General features: G+C 39.2%; 1 protein-coding gene across 1 annotated transcript in view; it reads left to right on the forward strand.

Moving 5' to 3' along the window:
• The first annotated feature begins 2458 nt into the window (after positions 1-2458).
• Positions 2459-17600, forward strand: part of efna3b (ephrin A3b) — a 62405-nt gene continuing 47263 nt past the window's right edge. Inside the window, exon 1 of the mRNA XM_039679685.2 lies at positions 2459-3160. Coding sequence (XP_039535619.1) covers positions 3054-3160 — 107 coding nt within the window. The 5' untranslated portion in view covers positions 2459-3053. The remainder of the gene's footprint in view (positions 3161-17600) is intronic.

A 17600-nucleotide genomic window follows, 5' to 3' on the forward strand; every position in this document is an offset into this window, starting at 1 on the left:
TTAAAAATGCCACATAGACATTTAAACAACATTAAAAATTAGATTTTTAAAAATGTATTCACAGTGATGCCTTGCTTAAGGCCCGAGCACCGTTTGTGTGAGGGCCCTATTGGAATTGCTCCGTTTATGTTAATTGTATTTACTCCAAATGAGAACCAGCCACCCCCCACAGCCCACAGTTGTTGTTCAAGTGGAATATTTTTAAATGGCCAATTCACATGTGCTAGATTTTCATGGTGTGATATTTTAAATGAGATTTGGGAATGTGGGCAGAATCAGATGCAGGTAAAATACATTGTTGGTACAACAGACTACAGAGCTGATTTGATTCTGGCCCAATGTCTCCAGCGTGACGGGGACGCCGCGTCACCTCCCAGTCACAGGCAGAGAACTTCCCGTGTCATAAGGTCAGCCGTATAGCCCGATGCGTTTGTGTTTTAGTTGGATAGTTTATTTCTGAAAGCAAATCAAAGTTAGGCAAGAGCTGAATGTTCTATTAGATTGAAGGCTATGAGTGTGTGGAGATTGGATTTGAGAGCGAGAACCAGCCATGTGACGGATAGAGCCGAGCAGGAACTCCCCGAGCTAAATGTCATAAGGGCCACGGTGTCACGGGGCCTGAAAATGATACACTACCATTTTTCATCATCTGCTCCTGAGACAGAGAGACACAATTGAATTGGGAGGCAGTATTGCAAATGAAAGATGTTTTATGAAAACTGACAATGGCCTGTCAGGGTCATATAAAATGGTTTGAATTGTAGTAAATAGACAAATGCAAAAAAAAAAAAAAAAGGATGGAATAGAAAGGATATGTAAATCTCTCACTCTAGGGGGAGTGCACAACTGACTTTCTTGAATATTACAATTTAGGAGCTATTTATGATTGCAAATTTCAAACTCAATTTGCAACATACTTAAAATACATGGAATCTTAGTGTGTGTGTGTGTGTGTGTGTGTGTGTGTGTGTGTGTGTGTGTGTGTGTGTGTGTGTGTGAAGGGGATGTTGAAGAGGGAATATTTTCCTCTAGACTTACCGTACCAATTTCCATTTTTTTGCTCGAGTCCAAAAACTTGTGTGCTGACAGGGCGAAGGAACGACTGTTGAAAAGAGGAGTGCAATATTTCGTCAATGCCATAGAAACTGTGGTGGAGAGAAGGATGGCAGGCCAATGAGAGTGAGGCACACAAAGAGGTGACAGAGGTAGATCACGAGAGAGTGAACGAACAAAAGAAGGACAGAAATAGACTTCGAAAGAGTCAATGTAGCTTGACACAATGGGTGTAGGGCGAAGACAGGAGGAGCTGGAGAATGTGTGTGTGTGTGTGTGTGTGTGGGGGGGGGGGGTAGTATGCTTTACAAATGGGCAGGGAGGAAAGACAGGTGAGAAATAGTAAAATACAAAAAGAAGGAAAAGACAGAGGGATTCCCCAATGACACCTAATCTCTTCCTCTCTTTCTCACTGTCCTCTCTCCCTCTATTCCCTTCTTTTCTCCCAATAAATCATTTTGACTTCTGCTTAACCAACTCATTCCCAGCAGACGGGAGGCAAACTGCAACTATCCCTGCCCTGAAACCCTCTCCTTTCTCTCGCTCCCTCGCTTTTTCTCATTCTTGGTGAAAAAAAAATCAAAAACTATCATGACTATCACCAAGGCAACGTGTCTTAAGGCATCATGACATCGATGTTCGTGTAATAGCCTGTTACATAGCACTTTTCCTCTAAATGTGATAGATAATTTGTGTATCTGTACAGGTGTCTGTATAATTATGGAAGGCTCACATGACACATGATCAAGCGAGACTGATTACTATCATATGAACATTAACATCAGCTCAACATCCTGTGTGTGGAGATCCCATGAGTGAAGGACAGAGATGAGCCATCCATCAATCCATTCATTCACCCTCCTAAGAGGATTTCCCATAATTATTCCATATTAGAAAAGACTTACACTGATCTAGAGAGAGAGAGAGAGAGAGAGAGAGAGAGAGAGAGAGAGAGAGAGAGAGAGAGAGAGAGAGAGAGAGAGAGAGAGAGAGAGCAGGTGTGTAAAGAAGGATGGAGGTTTGCGGATAATAGGATATGCACTCTGACAGACAGTAAGAGGATTGTGGTGGTAATTAAAACTGCTCTAGGAACGGTACCCGTCGTAAATGTTTAGTTAGTATATGAATTAAAGTTTTCTCCTCCGTCGCGAGAGAAGCTGTCTGAAAGCATCTCTGAAAGACGAGAGCTCAGAGCTAGAGCCAACGGACGCGCGCTTTTGTCCTGGGCAGGAGGCGGAGCTGGTGACGGAACGAGCACAGCCTACCAAACAGCGCGCACGCTGGTGTGTGTGTGTGTGTGTGTGTGTGTGTGTGGTGAGAGAGAGAGTGTGTGTGTGTGAGAGAGAGAGAGAGAGAGAGAGAGAGAGAGAGAGAAAGAGAGAGAGAGAGAGAGAGAGAGAGAGAGAGAGAGAAAGAGAGAGAGAGAGAGAGAGAGGATATGGCCAAAGAGAGCGAATAAAACTCGCTCGAGCACTTGTTCGTCACACAATTTGTAAGTGTGAAACATTCCGCAGCCGCGCGCAGGATTCTCCACGCGCAGCCAACCAGATACGATCTCACGAGCAGCATCAACAAAAGAGAATATAGTTTTACAATCACGGAGCCTGGTAATCTCACGAGTTTTCCCAACGCTACAGGGTGGACATATACCTCTTTCCCGCATTTAAACTCAAACCATCCGGCTGCCTGCACCTCCCTGCTCCGTCCGCGGAGACCCATCAGCGCGCGAACAGTGGTGGTCTCCTGTCGGACCATTGGATTGGGGTTGACGCCATGGGGACAGAGGGAGGGGGTCTTTGCCATGGATTCTGACTTTTTAAACACTTAATATAACATATAGATTGCGAAAACCCGTAGCTATCTAAGTAGTTGAGCGAGCTGCGCTTTAGGTCGCATCTCTTCCTGTCCTTCTTTACCGAACGGGATGGTTCCAGCGCAGAGTCGCGTGGGGTGAGAAGATCTTGCAAAGACTGAGAAGAAAAGCGAGAGATCGAGGGATTATGGCACTCTTCGCGCTCTGTCTTTTTATTCTGACGATCACCTGTACGAACTTTGACCTCGTGACTGCAGCCAGGCACGCGGTACACTGGAACAGTTCGAACATATCGTAAGTAGCTTTTATCGTCCATTTTCTTTAAATAAATCCAAATTTATTAGACAATAGATTTAAACAGATTTTTTAAATATGTGGGGGTTTTTTTAGCCAGGAGAGTAGCTAATATAAACCAATCTTTTTTGAAACCAGTTTAGAGGTTTACCTAGTATTTGTTGGGATTCCCTTTTGGGGTTAGGTGCATCAGTAGCTTTTGGGGATCTGTTTGTGTGTAATGTGAGTGTTTGTGCATCTCTTTGTATGACCATAATCAATGCGGGAGTTTGTTTGAATGCATTTAAAAAAAGAAGGAGTGATTAATTTTTATTAACCTCTCGATCTCAAAAACAACTAAATGTAGGTTAGGCAGATGTTTGTTGAATAGTAGTGCTTTGTAGTCTCGTAAGTTGTTAAAATTGGTACTCATCTAAGGTTTTTGTTCCATTTGCTTTTAACTAAAGTAATTGACACAAAGCAGTTTTATGCCTCAAGCTTCGATGGGAGTGTCGGAGTCGGCCAGAAAACATGGAAACAATCACTTGAAACTCTAGATGTACTGACATGACAAGGAGTGACTTCTGCCCCAAATGAGTTTAGTTCAGTTACATGTCTGATGTAGATTATAGAAATTATAGAAATATCTTAGGTTTGCACTCTTGTCCTCACAGAACCTCTTTCTCTCTATCCTCCTTTTGTGTTTCTTTCCATCACTTCACTCACACTTCTGTATGTTTCTCTCATGGAGTCTCTATCTGACACCCCCTCCCTCTTTCATACTTGAAGCCCAGTGTAATAGTCCCCAGTTTCTTTTCATTCCATCTGCTGTAATTAGCGCCACTTTTTAAAAATGACCTCAATATGCCTGCATTGTGACACCATTCAATCTCAGCATTTCTCACTGACACACACACACACACACACACACACACACACACACACACACACACACACACACACACACACACACTCACACACTCAGTCTCTCTTTCTCCCACACTTCATTATTTTACTTCATATTAGAATGACTGGGATGTTTAGGTCATGGTCTGACTGAACTGTAAATTAGAGCAATGGCGCAGTTATAGATGGTTGTGTTGGTGTATTAGTTTGTCATCTGGCACTACCAGTTTTAAAACCTATGAAACAATGCAGGAATTGAGTTTACAGGTACTGTTCACACTAATAAGTAGGGCAGAATACAAATTTAGCCTAAATCAAAATCAAATTAAACACATGGACCTGCAGCAGCCCACCTTCCTGAGAGCCTCTTATTTACAGGTACTCATATCTAAATCTCAATCACTCACTTACCCTTCACACATTTTACAGTGATTATATAAAAATCTGGAGCCTGTTTTAAGCCAGGCACACATTGTATTATTTTTATGGTCCTAAAATCGACATTGGACACCCCTTGGATATTATTTTGCCCCTCTTCGTGTTTCACTCCTATGCAGTTTGGGCCTTTATACAAATCTTAGAATTAATATTTTATTCAAAGGACCATATGAACACTATGAATTGATCGTAGTAAAGCCATGCAAATGCAAACATTTACAGTCTTCAATCAGGTTTTCAATCAGGGTGCTGGGACCCACTAGGGGGCCTCAGCAAACTTCCAAGAGGGCCATAGCATTACTTATTCAAATTAATATTACTAATCAATTATATTTATATATATATATATATAATCTCACAAGTTCACACTCAAATAATCAGAATAAATAAGTATACGTATTTGGCATTCTGTCCAAGGGGAGCGCTCCGAGCTCAGAATTTGGCCCAAACCCACAGTACTCCCCCACCCCCACCCATATCCCTTGACTGCAATAATAACCAGCCGAGAGTGAGGAGGGATGCAGAAAATTGTCGACGAACTTCGGTGAGTCGGCTATGTATGTAGGCTATGTATATATATATATATATATATATATATACAGTATATAAGTAATTGACAGACTTTAAACATGCTTCTCCCGGACCTTGTTATTAAAACATTATACCGGTAGCCTACACCTTGAAAATTTTGTTGGACAATGGAGGTCTTGAGTCTAAAGGGTTGAAAAGTACATCAAGACAAATATTTAACAATCTCCAAAATTTTCCTTTGTGTCCAAAATCATACAGTGTGAACGTATTGTATTTGACGTTAATCACATCTAATTACTGCAAGGCAAAATACACACACTTTTTTTTAAGAAATGATTTGAATCTTCTGATTTTGAAGAAAATTCAAAATGTCCAAGGACAGTCTTACTTATTGGCAACTGGAAGCGATAGTCAAAATATTGAATAAAACAACACGCAATAAGGGCCATTTTGCACACAACGATATTGCGTGGGCCAGCTTACGCCTTAGGTGTTTAGCTCTACATTATATCTGCGCCTCCATGTGCTTTTAGCTTTACACTAGAGTTCTCACTGTGCAGAGAAATGAAAAGTGCCTCTTCCACCCAGTTTCACCATACAGTGTCTAACTGCATTAGCATTGGGAGCAGCACGGGGTGGACATGCTACGTGATAAAACCAAATTAAACTGGCTTATTTTCAAGGATTATTTTTAATAAGACTTCTACAGCAAATGCTATTACACACTTCCGGCTCACTGCACCGTAGAAAGTGTGAACATTAACCCCATTTTACTATGAGCAACTGTTTTCCTCATTATTTTTTGTTCCAGGAAGTGTTTACTTTGTTTTGGGTTTTTTTTAAAGTGTTTGGGGGAAATTAGCCTGTAAGCTAACATTATTTGTGTAGACTTCCCTCTCTTTCCATTACTGCTCTGCAATACTGATGACACCCTGTTACCTCAGTGTGGCCTAGATATACAGCACAGAGAAAGAGAGAGAGAGATTTAGAGCTGAGATATTTAAGCACTGTTTTGGTGAATGTTGAACTATACTCGCACTTTATGCCCGCATATTCTCAGCATAAATGTAGCACAGCATGCTAATAGCGCTAATAGCTGTGGTCAGTGTGCTGCATTTGGGTCTACAGACAGAGCTGCACAGTCACTCTGTCTCTCTGTGCCGTGGACTACACTGAACAAGCTATTATTCTCTGGATAGTGTTTTGACTCGGGGGTGTGATACAGGGCGCGTGTGTGAGTGTTCTACAACTAAACGTCTTTGTTTTCGAGCAGAGCATGTTTGGTGTAAACAGTAAGCAAGGTGCCGTCGGCTATGAGGTAAAAACTAAAACAAAGCAACCAGTCCACTGCCTCCTCATTCATCTTCTAAGAGAGTTATAGCTGAGAGTGTACCTTCAACTCACACACACACACACACACACACACACACTGACAATTACTGAGCGTGGAGTGGGCAGTGATCCTAACGGCCCTACACTTTCGCTCCAGTGATGCGTGTCCCGGAGAAAATACAGAAACCTCTCTGCATAATTAGGAAACAGAGTTGAATAAATGCAAACTGCTGGTTTTCGTGGCAAACACACATCTGCTGACGTAAGGATTACAGTCACATGAGGGAACACTGTGGTATGTAATGTAGAAAAAGCACAACACATGTATAATGTTATAGAGCTGAAGTGAGTGTGGACTCCAGGGGAAAACATCTCCACTCTGTTAGAGACCAATTACAGAACACGAGTAGAAAACACCAGCCTGAAAAGCATTAAAATTGCAAATAAGTGTTGGGTGAATCAGAACTGTTGATCCAATCAAAGTTCCCTTTCGAGGGGAACTCAACAATACGTCGAATGACGCAATGGAGACGTATTGTCTCATTCCCTGTTCTCAGGGAACATAGGTTACAGTCGTAACCTGAGACGTTCCCTTTCGAAGGGAACGAGACAATACGTCTCCATTGCGTCATTCGATGTATTGTCTCGTTCCCTGTTCTCAGGGAACATAGGTTACGGTTGTAACCTGAGACATTTGTTTTTGTGCTAACATCTATCTTAACATTAAAGAACATATTGCAGGTAAAAAAAAATCAGTCATTGTGTTTTCGGTAGTTTTTGTACTTATTAATTTATATAATTTATCATCGTCATGGTGTTGTGAACTTTTTTCTTCTAAAGTGTTTGAAAACTCAGAAGTGAAGTCCTGGAGACTTGTATCTTCAGCTGGATTCTTTATTGAGAAACACGAGCTGTTGGTAGCTGCAGTCCTCGTCAAGTCTGCTTCGTCCATCTAACCAAAGTCTGACTAAGCAAATATACCTTGTGTTCATATACCTTACTAGGGGGAGGGGTTACATAAAGGTGGAGACACTCTGAAACAAAGCATGTAAATGAAGCATAGGTTTCAACTCGTTACCGGAAATTCTCCAGCCCTGGGGCCTCATTTATAACCTTTGCGTATGCACAAAAACAGGCCCTGAAATGGGCGCATTTGTTGTGATTTATAAAAACAAACTTGACGGGAATATTTGCGCACCTTCACACAAACTCTGACCCATGCGTACGAACGTTTTGAAGATGGAGCAGTTTGGCGACACCGATGGTGAGCTGGAGTTAATGTCTTTTTGGTCACTTTTGGATAGAAAATCTAAAGTGAATTATACTTACAGAAAGATAATACAAATATATTTTCACTCACCAAGCCTATCACTTGAAGCAAATCTCTTCATAAATGTCCGCACCAGCGAGCGTGTTGGGCCGATTAGTGAAATATATAGCCTATCTAACGGCAGATGACTGTTAAAACCGCAAATCTTCATTATGAGTCCTAATCATAAATACAGTGCATGTCCACAATAACAGTTTACGTAAAAAAAAAAAATGATTTACATGTTTTGCTTCTGATATAAACATTTATATTAAATCGATTCGAATTAAATATGCCAGTCTCATCAATGGGGTTAAACACTTGAACACTACATGAAATCATTACTAAGAAGTTACAACTTTTTTAAAAAAAATGGCTGTGGATGCAATGTCTTTGAACACTTTTCCTCTGACCTGCTGTGTTTTAGTGTTTTAACTACAGAGATGTTGCTTATAATAGCACATTGTCTGAGAAAATAGTTTTGTGCAAATAATGCACAACAAGGTCTATCTGCTTCCATTCAAAATATAAATCAATTAAAAAATACTGTTTGGCCAGTGGAAAAGATTGAGAAACTTTCTCTGAAATGTATTTTACACTATTTGATTTATTTATTCAAAAACAAGGCAAGGATAGGCTACTAAATTATTTTTATTAATGTAATGTGATGGCACATCCGTATTTAATATTTTCCTAATGTCTTGTACCATTAACATGTTATCATGTGGATGAATAATCATATGCAAATGATATATAGTAGAAGATATGCATAGTAAAACAAGGCGTTGTAAGCTCTATATGGTTATTTCGGGGAGGAGACGCGTGACAGATTTCATTATGAGATTTCTGTCGACCTTCATAATCCCTAAAAAAATATTTCTGCCTCTAGCATAAGCCAAAGTCAACTGCCTTATGGATTTTTTTAAAAGATACATTTAAAAGTTCTTTAGCTAGTGTTATCATTGCTGTTCTTCATGCAGGCTGCTTATACGGATACCAAAATGGTGTGTGGTCTTTTCAATGAGTTTTATGTAAATTAGACTGATAATAATGAGTTTAAGACACCATTTACAAAATAATTAATTCACTTACCTGTCAAACTAAATAATAAGCAACTCGGGCATCACATACTGAATATTTTATCCATCATCAAATCTTTCCACCTTGTTTATGCTAGATGTTTACACTCGTTTTTGTCTTTGTTGCTCTTTCTGTCTTCAAACCTTTGCTTCTTCAGCCATGCAGAAATTTTCTTATAAAATGACCATTTTTATCAAGCTTGTATATTTAAGTTCAGTAATTTCACTTAAATGGCAATGAAGAAATTACTGAATTTAAATATACAAGCTTGATAAAAATTGTCATTTTAGAAGAAAATTTCAAATGGCACTTAGAGGCTTTTGCATCTGAACTCTTCATATGGTGAACATGGAGACTGACCCACACCTTACATAATTAAAACAGTTTTTGTAGAAAACTACTATGAGTGTACATCTCATATACAGTATGTGAGTGTACACTATTCAGATGACTAGCTCTTCACAAAAAAATATCAATTTCTAACTGTGTGAAACTTTTTAGAGATAAGCACCTTTAATGTTTTTCTTGATGTATTTATATGTAAATTTATTTCGAAAGTAATCATGAACGTATTCAGGGATACACTTCTGGCGAATGTGATTTCTGCTTTTGAACTTCTATTTACTGTACCGCTAGGTAAAAATGCATGCTGACAAGCGTGTCAATTTTTTCGGTTCTAAAATATTTGAAGATCTTGTTTAAATACACTTGTATACTGGTGAGCCAAAACATTATGACCAATCACAGGAGAAGCCAATATTGTTGATCATTTCCTAACAAGGCCACATAGGCCACAAGGTCTGGGTAGATTACATGGTAAGCAAACAATCAGTTCTTGTAATGTTTGTGTTGGATTCAGGAGAAATGGGCATGAATTAAGATCTAAGCGACTTTGACAAGGGCCAAAAAGTTGTGGCAAGGCGACTGACTCAGAGTGTATCTGAAACGGCCAGATTTGTGCGTTGTATCCGGTCAGCAGTGCAGAGAATTTACGAACAGTGGTCTGATGAAGGACGAACACAGGGTGTATGTAAGACTAGGAAACACTATAGCAGATTATTGGATGAACAGGTAATTGCATAGCTTGCAGTATGTGTGTGTGTGTGTGTGTCTGTGCAAGAGAGAGCACAGGTGTGTCCAGGTGTTGTGCAGATGGCTCTCACACTTACAGGTTGGTTCAGGTGAGGTGAGCTGATTTCACACTGTATGCAGGTTAAAATCTTGAGGATAAGCATCCAACTTGTTTATTTCCTGAATTGTCATTAGCAATGCATAAACAAGGGATTTGATTGGCAGGCCGATGAAAAAAAAACTGAACAGCAAAGCTCATAAATCAGATAACAGTCAGAGGTTTGCATATGCAAATTGCTCTGTGCATATTCATGAGTAAACGGAGAGATCCATCTAAGTGACAGAGAAGACCTGGTTCTCGTTCATCAACTTTGTGTTATCATTGAGTGGAAGCTGGTCTGTGCGTGTGTGCGCGCCTGATGTGCTTTATGATGTTTGTATCTATGTGAAGAGCAGCAGTCTTAATAAATAAAGCCAGTTCAACTGAGGTTGATGAATGAGGCAGTTGTGCATAACCACATCCACTTATCACACCAATCACTTCTGTTTATTTATTCTTCGTCATGGTGAGAGTTGCAACGAATGCAGGGGGATGCCATGTAAGAAGATGTTCCACGCTCTTTTTTTTTTCTACAACGGCGCCTTTACTTAGTTATTCATAATCACACTATTTATTCATTTAATGTTTTTAATACTCGCCTCACCTTATGTGGCTCAGCCTCCCTTGGTTTCATTCATCTCCTTTAAATTCTTATGAATGCCATTTTATTTCTTTATTACCCATCTCCAAACTGTGTGACACTCTCCAAGAGCATGATGGGAGCAGTGATCCCAGAAGTCTTGGCACACTGTAATAATCCAATAAATAATTGTTGTGCTTATGGGCATTTTGTAGTTAGTTTTTCATCATGTCTTTGCATGCACTGCTATGTATTTTAAAATGATGGCAGATACAGATTAATGATAATTATTGTTATGTTATGGTCAATAAATAAATGGTCAGTATTAAAATTCTATACTATTTTGTTTAAAATGAAAATGAAACTGAAACTGGAAAAACTAAAATTGACGGTATTAAATATTAAGTGAATTTATGCATCATAACATTATATAGTACAGTATGAAAAATGTATATTTATTTTGAGATTTGCATTTAAATTATTTTGTACATATTGTTTTTAAAGACTAAATTTAAGTGAGTATTAAAGTGAGCAAAAACATGCCAAGAATGCATAATTATTTAATTCAGTATTGGCTAATACATATACAGTATATTGCCTCATAATGATCACTGTAAAAAAATTATTGTGATTTTAACGGTAAAAAACTGTAAAAATGCTACAGTGAAAAACTGTAAATTGGTCAACAGAAACTTTCCTTTCTATATACGGTAGATAACTGTGATATATCTAATGGTAAATTTAATGTAATTTTACTGCAAAATACCGTTCAATTTACAGTTTTTAAAGTGAAAATGAACAACTCATTCATTGTATAATTTACAGTGAAACTGTAAAATTTTACAGTGTAGATAAAAATATCTCTCAGCCGATAACCAATTCATATTTTGTGAATCCTTAGTTCCAGGTAGTATCATTAATGTTGTTGCCTAGCTGACAGACATTTCCAATCACTGAGAGATTTATTTGTGAGGGAATAATTATCTAATAATTTTATTGGAGTCTTACACATATGATTTAGTCTGTGCTGTGCATTCATTTGAACAGCAATTATGGGAGTGGCTTGATGCAGCGCAGGAGATGCAGACTTGGTAAAAATGTTGTCTGCTGAGCCATTAAAAAAATGTTCTTGACCCTTAACAAACTTTTATTAATGCTGTCATGTAACAAATCTGCTTCACAGGCCCAATGAAATGAATTGCTAAAAATGTAAAGCCTTTATTAATACTAAATACTACTTAGAAATCATGAAATATTAGAAATACCTGGGAATCGCACATAATTCACTTATCTATGAATTTTAGAAACGTCCAGAAATTAAGTTTTTTTGCCAGGTGTGTGATGTTCTCTTTTTAATGTGATGTCATTATATTGCATTATCATGGTTTTGAGTATCGATATATCTGCCCTCGCCAATGTACACAAGAGCATGCAGTTATCTCAAGCAACTTGATCCTTAATCAAATCTGAAAATCCATTTGAAGAATCAAATTATCTAGAGATCAGTAACCACGATTAGAAGATCTGGCATCTGTCAAATAATCTCAGATGTATTAAGCGAGAAATACGAAGAATAGACTCCAGGATGTTTGTTCAGCTATAGCTTAACTGAAAATTGTAAGATTTTTAATATTGAACAATGCTGATTTGTTAAGGGTTGGTGATTCTCAGCATGCTGTTCGGCATTAACAATTTTTTTTGTTCTGTAGTCTCATGTCGCCATGACATTTTTAGCTTTCTCAACTTTTTATTTTTGACAGTGCAGCGGTAGGAGGGGGTCTGTTTTGTACTTCAGGGAGAATGTTAATGCAGATGGAAATGTGTATTCCGAGCCTCTTCCAGTCTCCAATTATTCACTTCAAAAGCAGGCCAGATTTGACACACCTTTCATTACTACAACTCATGATGATGAAACGAACAACACCGGCTCTCGCCTCACACCGCTGTGTTTTATTATAACCAAATTATTTACATAGAAACACCATCTCTTGTGGTCTCATCATCCCTCTTTTTGTGAAATGGCCAAGATTCAGTCCTTATCTGAAAGTTGGATTTCTAAATTTATGGCCAGCCCATTTCTAATCTGTAACGCCTCAAAGAGTAGAACAGAGCTCATGTCTCCCTTGCCGGCAAACTTCCCTCAGTACAGCTTGAGAAAAAACAGGTTTGTTCTTTGGTCAGCGGTAAAAGTACGTTTGAAATACCTTTTAAGTGACATAGGCCTACTGTTAACGAACATCCCTATGCTGTCCACAAAAATTACAGTCGTGACAAATGTCCAATCACGTCACTTTATACAATATATTGTTTTAAACAAGCAGTTTTTTTCTGTATTAAACACTAAAAAAGGTGTCAGTGTCACTATCAGTTAATTAAAATGTCTGTTTCTACAATAAAGAAGCTCTTCAGTAGCCTAGAAATCTAGACGCACCCTAGTGGCCACAAAATTTATTTTGAGCTGGAAAAACATTGCGTATACAGTTGGTGGGCGGGCTTAACATAATGACGGCAGAGTTGTGATGGTCCCGCGGGATTTCCCTGCTACTTGAAAACAAAGAAAATGCTGCTGCTGCTGGCCAACGGCGGTATTTCAAATTGGCTTTGGCCGCGACTCTGGAGGACTTGGAGTTAAGAGATTAAGCCATTCTTAAAAAAGTAAGATGTGTTCAGAGTAGGGATGGGGCCGATCCGATCCAGTATCGGTATCGGGACCCGAAACCAGCGTAATTCACGTATCGGATTTTTCCGATCCAACCTGCGGAGAAATCCGATATTTATGATCCATGTCTGCGCTTTAACGTTGGCTGCTGAAATGACTCCAAAAGGGATTCCCCGGGGCTGCTAGTCTGCTAGCTGGTTGCAAACTGTGGAATGGGTATCCTGAACGGAGGTGCAGCTCAATCTTAGACTGTAAAAAATAGGGCTCAATGAGACACACACAGACCCCCGCTCAGGAAATCCATTCCGCAGTTTGCAGCCAGCTAGCAGGATAGCATTGAGCTACCAACATGTTCGCTGTGTGGAAATCCTATGGTGGAAATACTTCACACTGGAAACACCACAGCAGAGCAAGACAGCAAAATGCAATGTTTTTGTAAAGCCGTATAAATTAAACTATTTGTCTGTGATGCATGTTTGCAATTCGCAGTCCAGAAGAGAAAGAGAGAGCTCTCTCACGCAGTGCCACAGCAAGCACAACACGACAGCCCTGCTTAATGCGTGACGACAGAGGACAGAACTAAACATTCAAACGTAGCCTGGTTACATTTTAGATCTGTGATATTAGTCGGATTTCCAAAGATTAAAGAATGTATTGAGGTAAAAAAACAATAAAAACAATAGCCGCATTCTGTCTAGCCAACTTCCCATCGCGGCGGTGCACTGTCATTTCTCCTTAAAACTAAAACTTTAAGACAGAATCAGCAGCACGATCGGTGATTGTTGTAAAATGCAGTCTCTGCTGTTGCTAAATTGCGGGACGCTTTTAATAATAAAAAGAGCTATTAAAAGCACAAAATTTGCGCAAGAGATTCTGTTCCCAATGCGCGCGCGCTCCGAAACAGACTGCAACAAGACAAGCAAATTATACTCTGGGCTTCATATGCGCGTCTAAACGATCAAATGTAGCCTGCACAAAAATGTCAAAACGACCGGCTTGGAGATTAACACTTAAACCACCGTTTATGTCTAAAATGAACGTAGTTATGTAAATAGTTGGGAGAAAATATGGTGCATCAGTAGATATGAAATCTGAACTCGTTCTTAAAGGGGCAGCAGTATAAATGTGACGATTGCGACATTACTGAGAATCAAACAACAAAAGCCAAAGAGAAAATCACTCACAGCTCTTGAATGAATAACTTCAGCTTTAATAAGCATAAATCTATCTATGATAAACTTTGCAGTGCTATTTTACTTTTGATTACTTTATTATAATTCTTTTTAGACCATACCTGAATAATGTTACTAGACCTTCCTGAAATTAAAGCACTGTGTAGGCCTGTATAATGTGTATCTTTGTTTAATTGTCTATCTATTGTTTATATCTATTGTTTAATATATATATATATATATATATATATATATATATATATATATTGACATACATACGTACATATCATCCTTGCTTGTAGAGAGGAGTTTATTTCAGCATCATATAAAATCAACAATAATGATAAATAGTGTTAAAGCAAACACGGCTCTGGTATCGGAAAAGTATCGGTATCGGCCGATATCCAAAGTCAGGTATCGGGATCGGATCGGAAGTGAAAAAATGTGGATCGGTGCATCGGTTCAGAGTTTTGACGACAACATACCCTGGTGGGAAAACGCATGGGACTCACTCATCCGCAACCATTTGCTGCTCTGGTTGGTTGTGGTGCTATCCTATTGCATGCAGAGGTATTTTGAAAGACAACCGTTTATCCCGGCCCTCAGATTGAAGGCCCTTACACACCGGGACGAATATCAGCACGCGTTATTCGTCAGCGTTTTTCAATGTGTTTTTTGTGTCCACACCCAAGCGATTTTCACTGACGATGAGCCAAGTGAACATGCAAATTCATTCCCTGACATTAGATGGTGCCAATTTGCTCTGCAATACAACTCCATAACAGTTCTCTTTTATCAAGATGTTTGTAGTCCCAGTCGCATTTGTCATATAGTTCTTTATGCTCTAGCACTAACGAGAACAGCAGCTCTACATTCATCTTGCCTTGCATCTTCCTCGTCTTATTTCTTCCTGGCTGTGTAGATGGCGACGCGTATATCTTCTTCACCGTTGCATATGTGTGCTCGGCAAGACCGTTTTGTGTTTGAGCGCCCCCAAGTTATGTTTTACTCTGTCTCTTCAGAAACACCAAACATGTGAGCAAAAGCGCCAATCTCTTTGGTCGGATAGTTTTTGACGCGGCGAACCCCGTTTTTTAAAAATGACGCTTTTACGCGTCGGTGTGCACACTCACATTGGCGCCCTTTTTTTAGTCACGAGGCATTAAACATCGGCGAATAACGCACGCAAAATTCGTCCCGCTGTGAACAGGCCTTGAGGCATTCCAATGGTGAGTTCCCATACCTAACATCTCGATGTGGGTTCATGTTCATGTTTTTACTTGTCAAGTCTGAACTCGACTAATTGAACGACTGAAAATGAACTGGAGAAGATTTCAAAGTTCCAAGGTGTTTACCAGCCGGAGCAAACTTTTCCAGAAAGTTTGCTTTGGTAGGATGTTTCAAGCTACTAAAAAAAACCTCTTAAGTAACAAACGTTATTTTGGTCCGATTTTGTTCGAAATGACGTCACGCCAGTCCGATGCTTCGATTTCGCTAGAAGTGTATCCAACATTCAGCTGGCAGATGTCCAAACATCCCTTTAAAACCAACAAACAATTATTTTAGTCTGGTTTAAATGTATTTATTTTTTTCAGCTGAGAAAGACATTAAGTGTGCTTCAGATCACACACACAGACATAAATGTGCATATACGCACTAATAAACGACTTTGTATGGTTGTCTGTGTGGTCCCCCTCAGTGTATGTGTGTGGTCTCTTTATCTGTGTGTGTTTGTCCTTTGGAGAAGGGGAAGTGAGCAGTGTAAATGTCTGTGATTTGAACAGGAAGAGCCGTGACTCTCTCATTTAAATCCAGCAGGCTGATAGAGGTGAATCGCTCAATGGAAGAGTCATCTCATCTTAATGAATAGAGGAGAAAAAGAGCATTTGGAGTCTTTCATTCTGTCTCTCTCTGATTCTCTTGTTGCTCTGCTCTCGAGCTCTGGCACACAGAACAACAGCTATCTTGCACACAGACAGGATTCAAAGCCTTTAAACGCACACATATATAGTGAAATGCTGCCTAGAACTCGTGCACACATTGAAATCCAGACACATGACAGCAGGATATATCCCTGTCTGTGTGTGTTCTGTAAAATTGGGTGGTTTGAGGCTTTCTGCCCTCTTTTCACATCAGCAAAAGACAACTGGCTCATGTGATCCATTTGAACACACTCGCGCAAGTGCACAAGTAGGAGATCGAGAAGCACTAATCTAGACAGACAAGCTAATTCGGAAAGTATCTCATATGCAAATGTAAACGTGAAGAGGTTGAAAAGCAGAGGCTTTCAAACAGGTCATAATCAATTGCTGCTTCATGTTAGTTTAGACTAGAGTGACCAATGAGGGATTAGGGTTTTTAGCAGTGGTTAAATGACACTTTCATTTTATTTCTTGTCAACACATCAGGGCGGTAGTGTTCAAAGGTTTAGACCTGCATTAACAGTGCCTCAAGGTGAAGTGTGTAATTGTTTTGTTTTTGGATGTGAATAAAATGCATTTCTGGCAGTTTAATATGCAGAGACAACTATACATGAGCAATGTGTTGGTTGATTCTCACAAAAAGTGTAAACACTGTGGCTATTTGGGGCTTTCAAAACTTTGTTTGTTAGAGAGTCCTGATCCTGACTGGCATAGCATAGCAACACTGACTCAATGAGTTTAGGGGCGTATCTGTTTAGCTGACCAATGGCAGATGGATTGAGTGTTTAGGGAAACCAGTTTGAAAACAGTCATTGGTTGAATCTGGAATAACATACATCTATAATAGTATATTTCTGCCATTTAAAGATATATCATAAATACTAAGAATAGAATGCAGCTACTCTCAAAATAGTTTTGTGAAGTAAAATTAAATGGACATTTATTAGACTATTATTTAATATGCTCGAATCAAACTACAATATAAGTATTTGTTTCAGTGTCAGTTCATGTAGTTCCTTGCTGCTTAGAAATAGTGTGCAAACTTTATTTAAGAAAATGGAAGACAAAAAATCGCAGCTGCTGCTTCCATGACACAGTGTTTCCATATTCCCCTTTGCATATTTCATTTTTAATAGAGAATTGTGAGCTCTTAGCCTTTATATAAGTGTTTGTGTGTTTACGTGCATTTGCGTCTGTGTGTGTCTCTCCCTCTCTCTCTCTCTCTGTGTGTAGAATGGGACTTTTAATGGGGATTTTTGTCCATTAAAGCCATCATTAGCCAGGCCATGAGTGTGCCCTGTTCACCATAATCATGAACATAATTAGAGAATTAGCAAAAGTTGGTGTGTGTCTGTGTGCGC

This window comes from Pimephales promelas, chromosome 12 (genome assembly GCF_988280905.1).
Source record: "Pimephales promelas chromosome 12, fPimPro1.hap1.1, whole genome shotgun sequence".
NCBI lineage: Eukaryota > Metazoa > Chordata > Actinopteri > Cypriniformes > Leuciscidae > Pimephales > Pimephales promelas.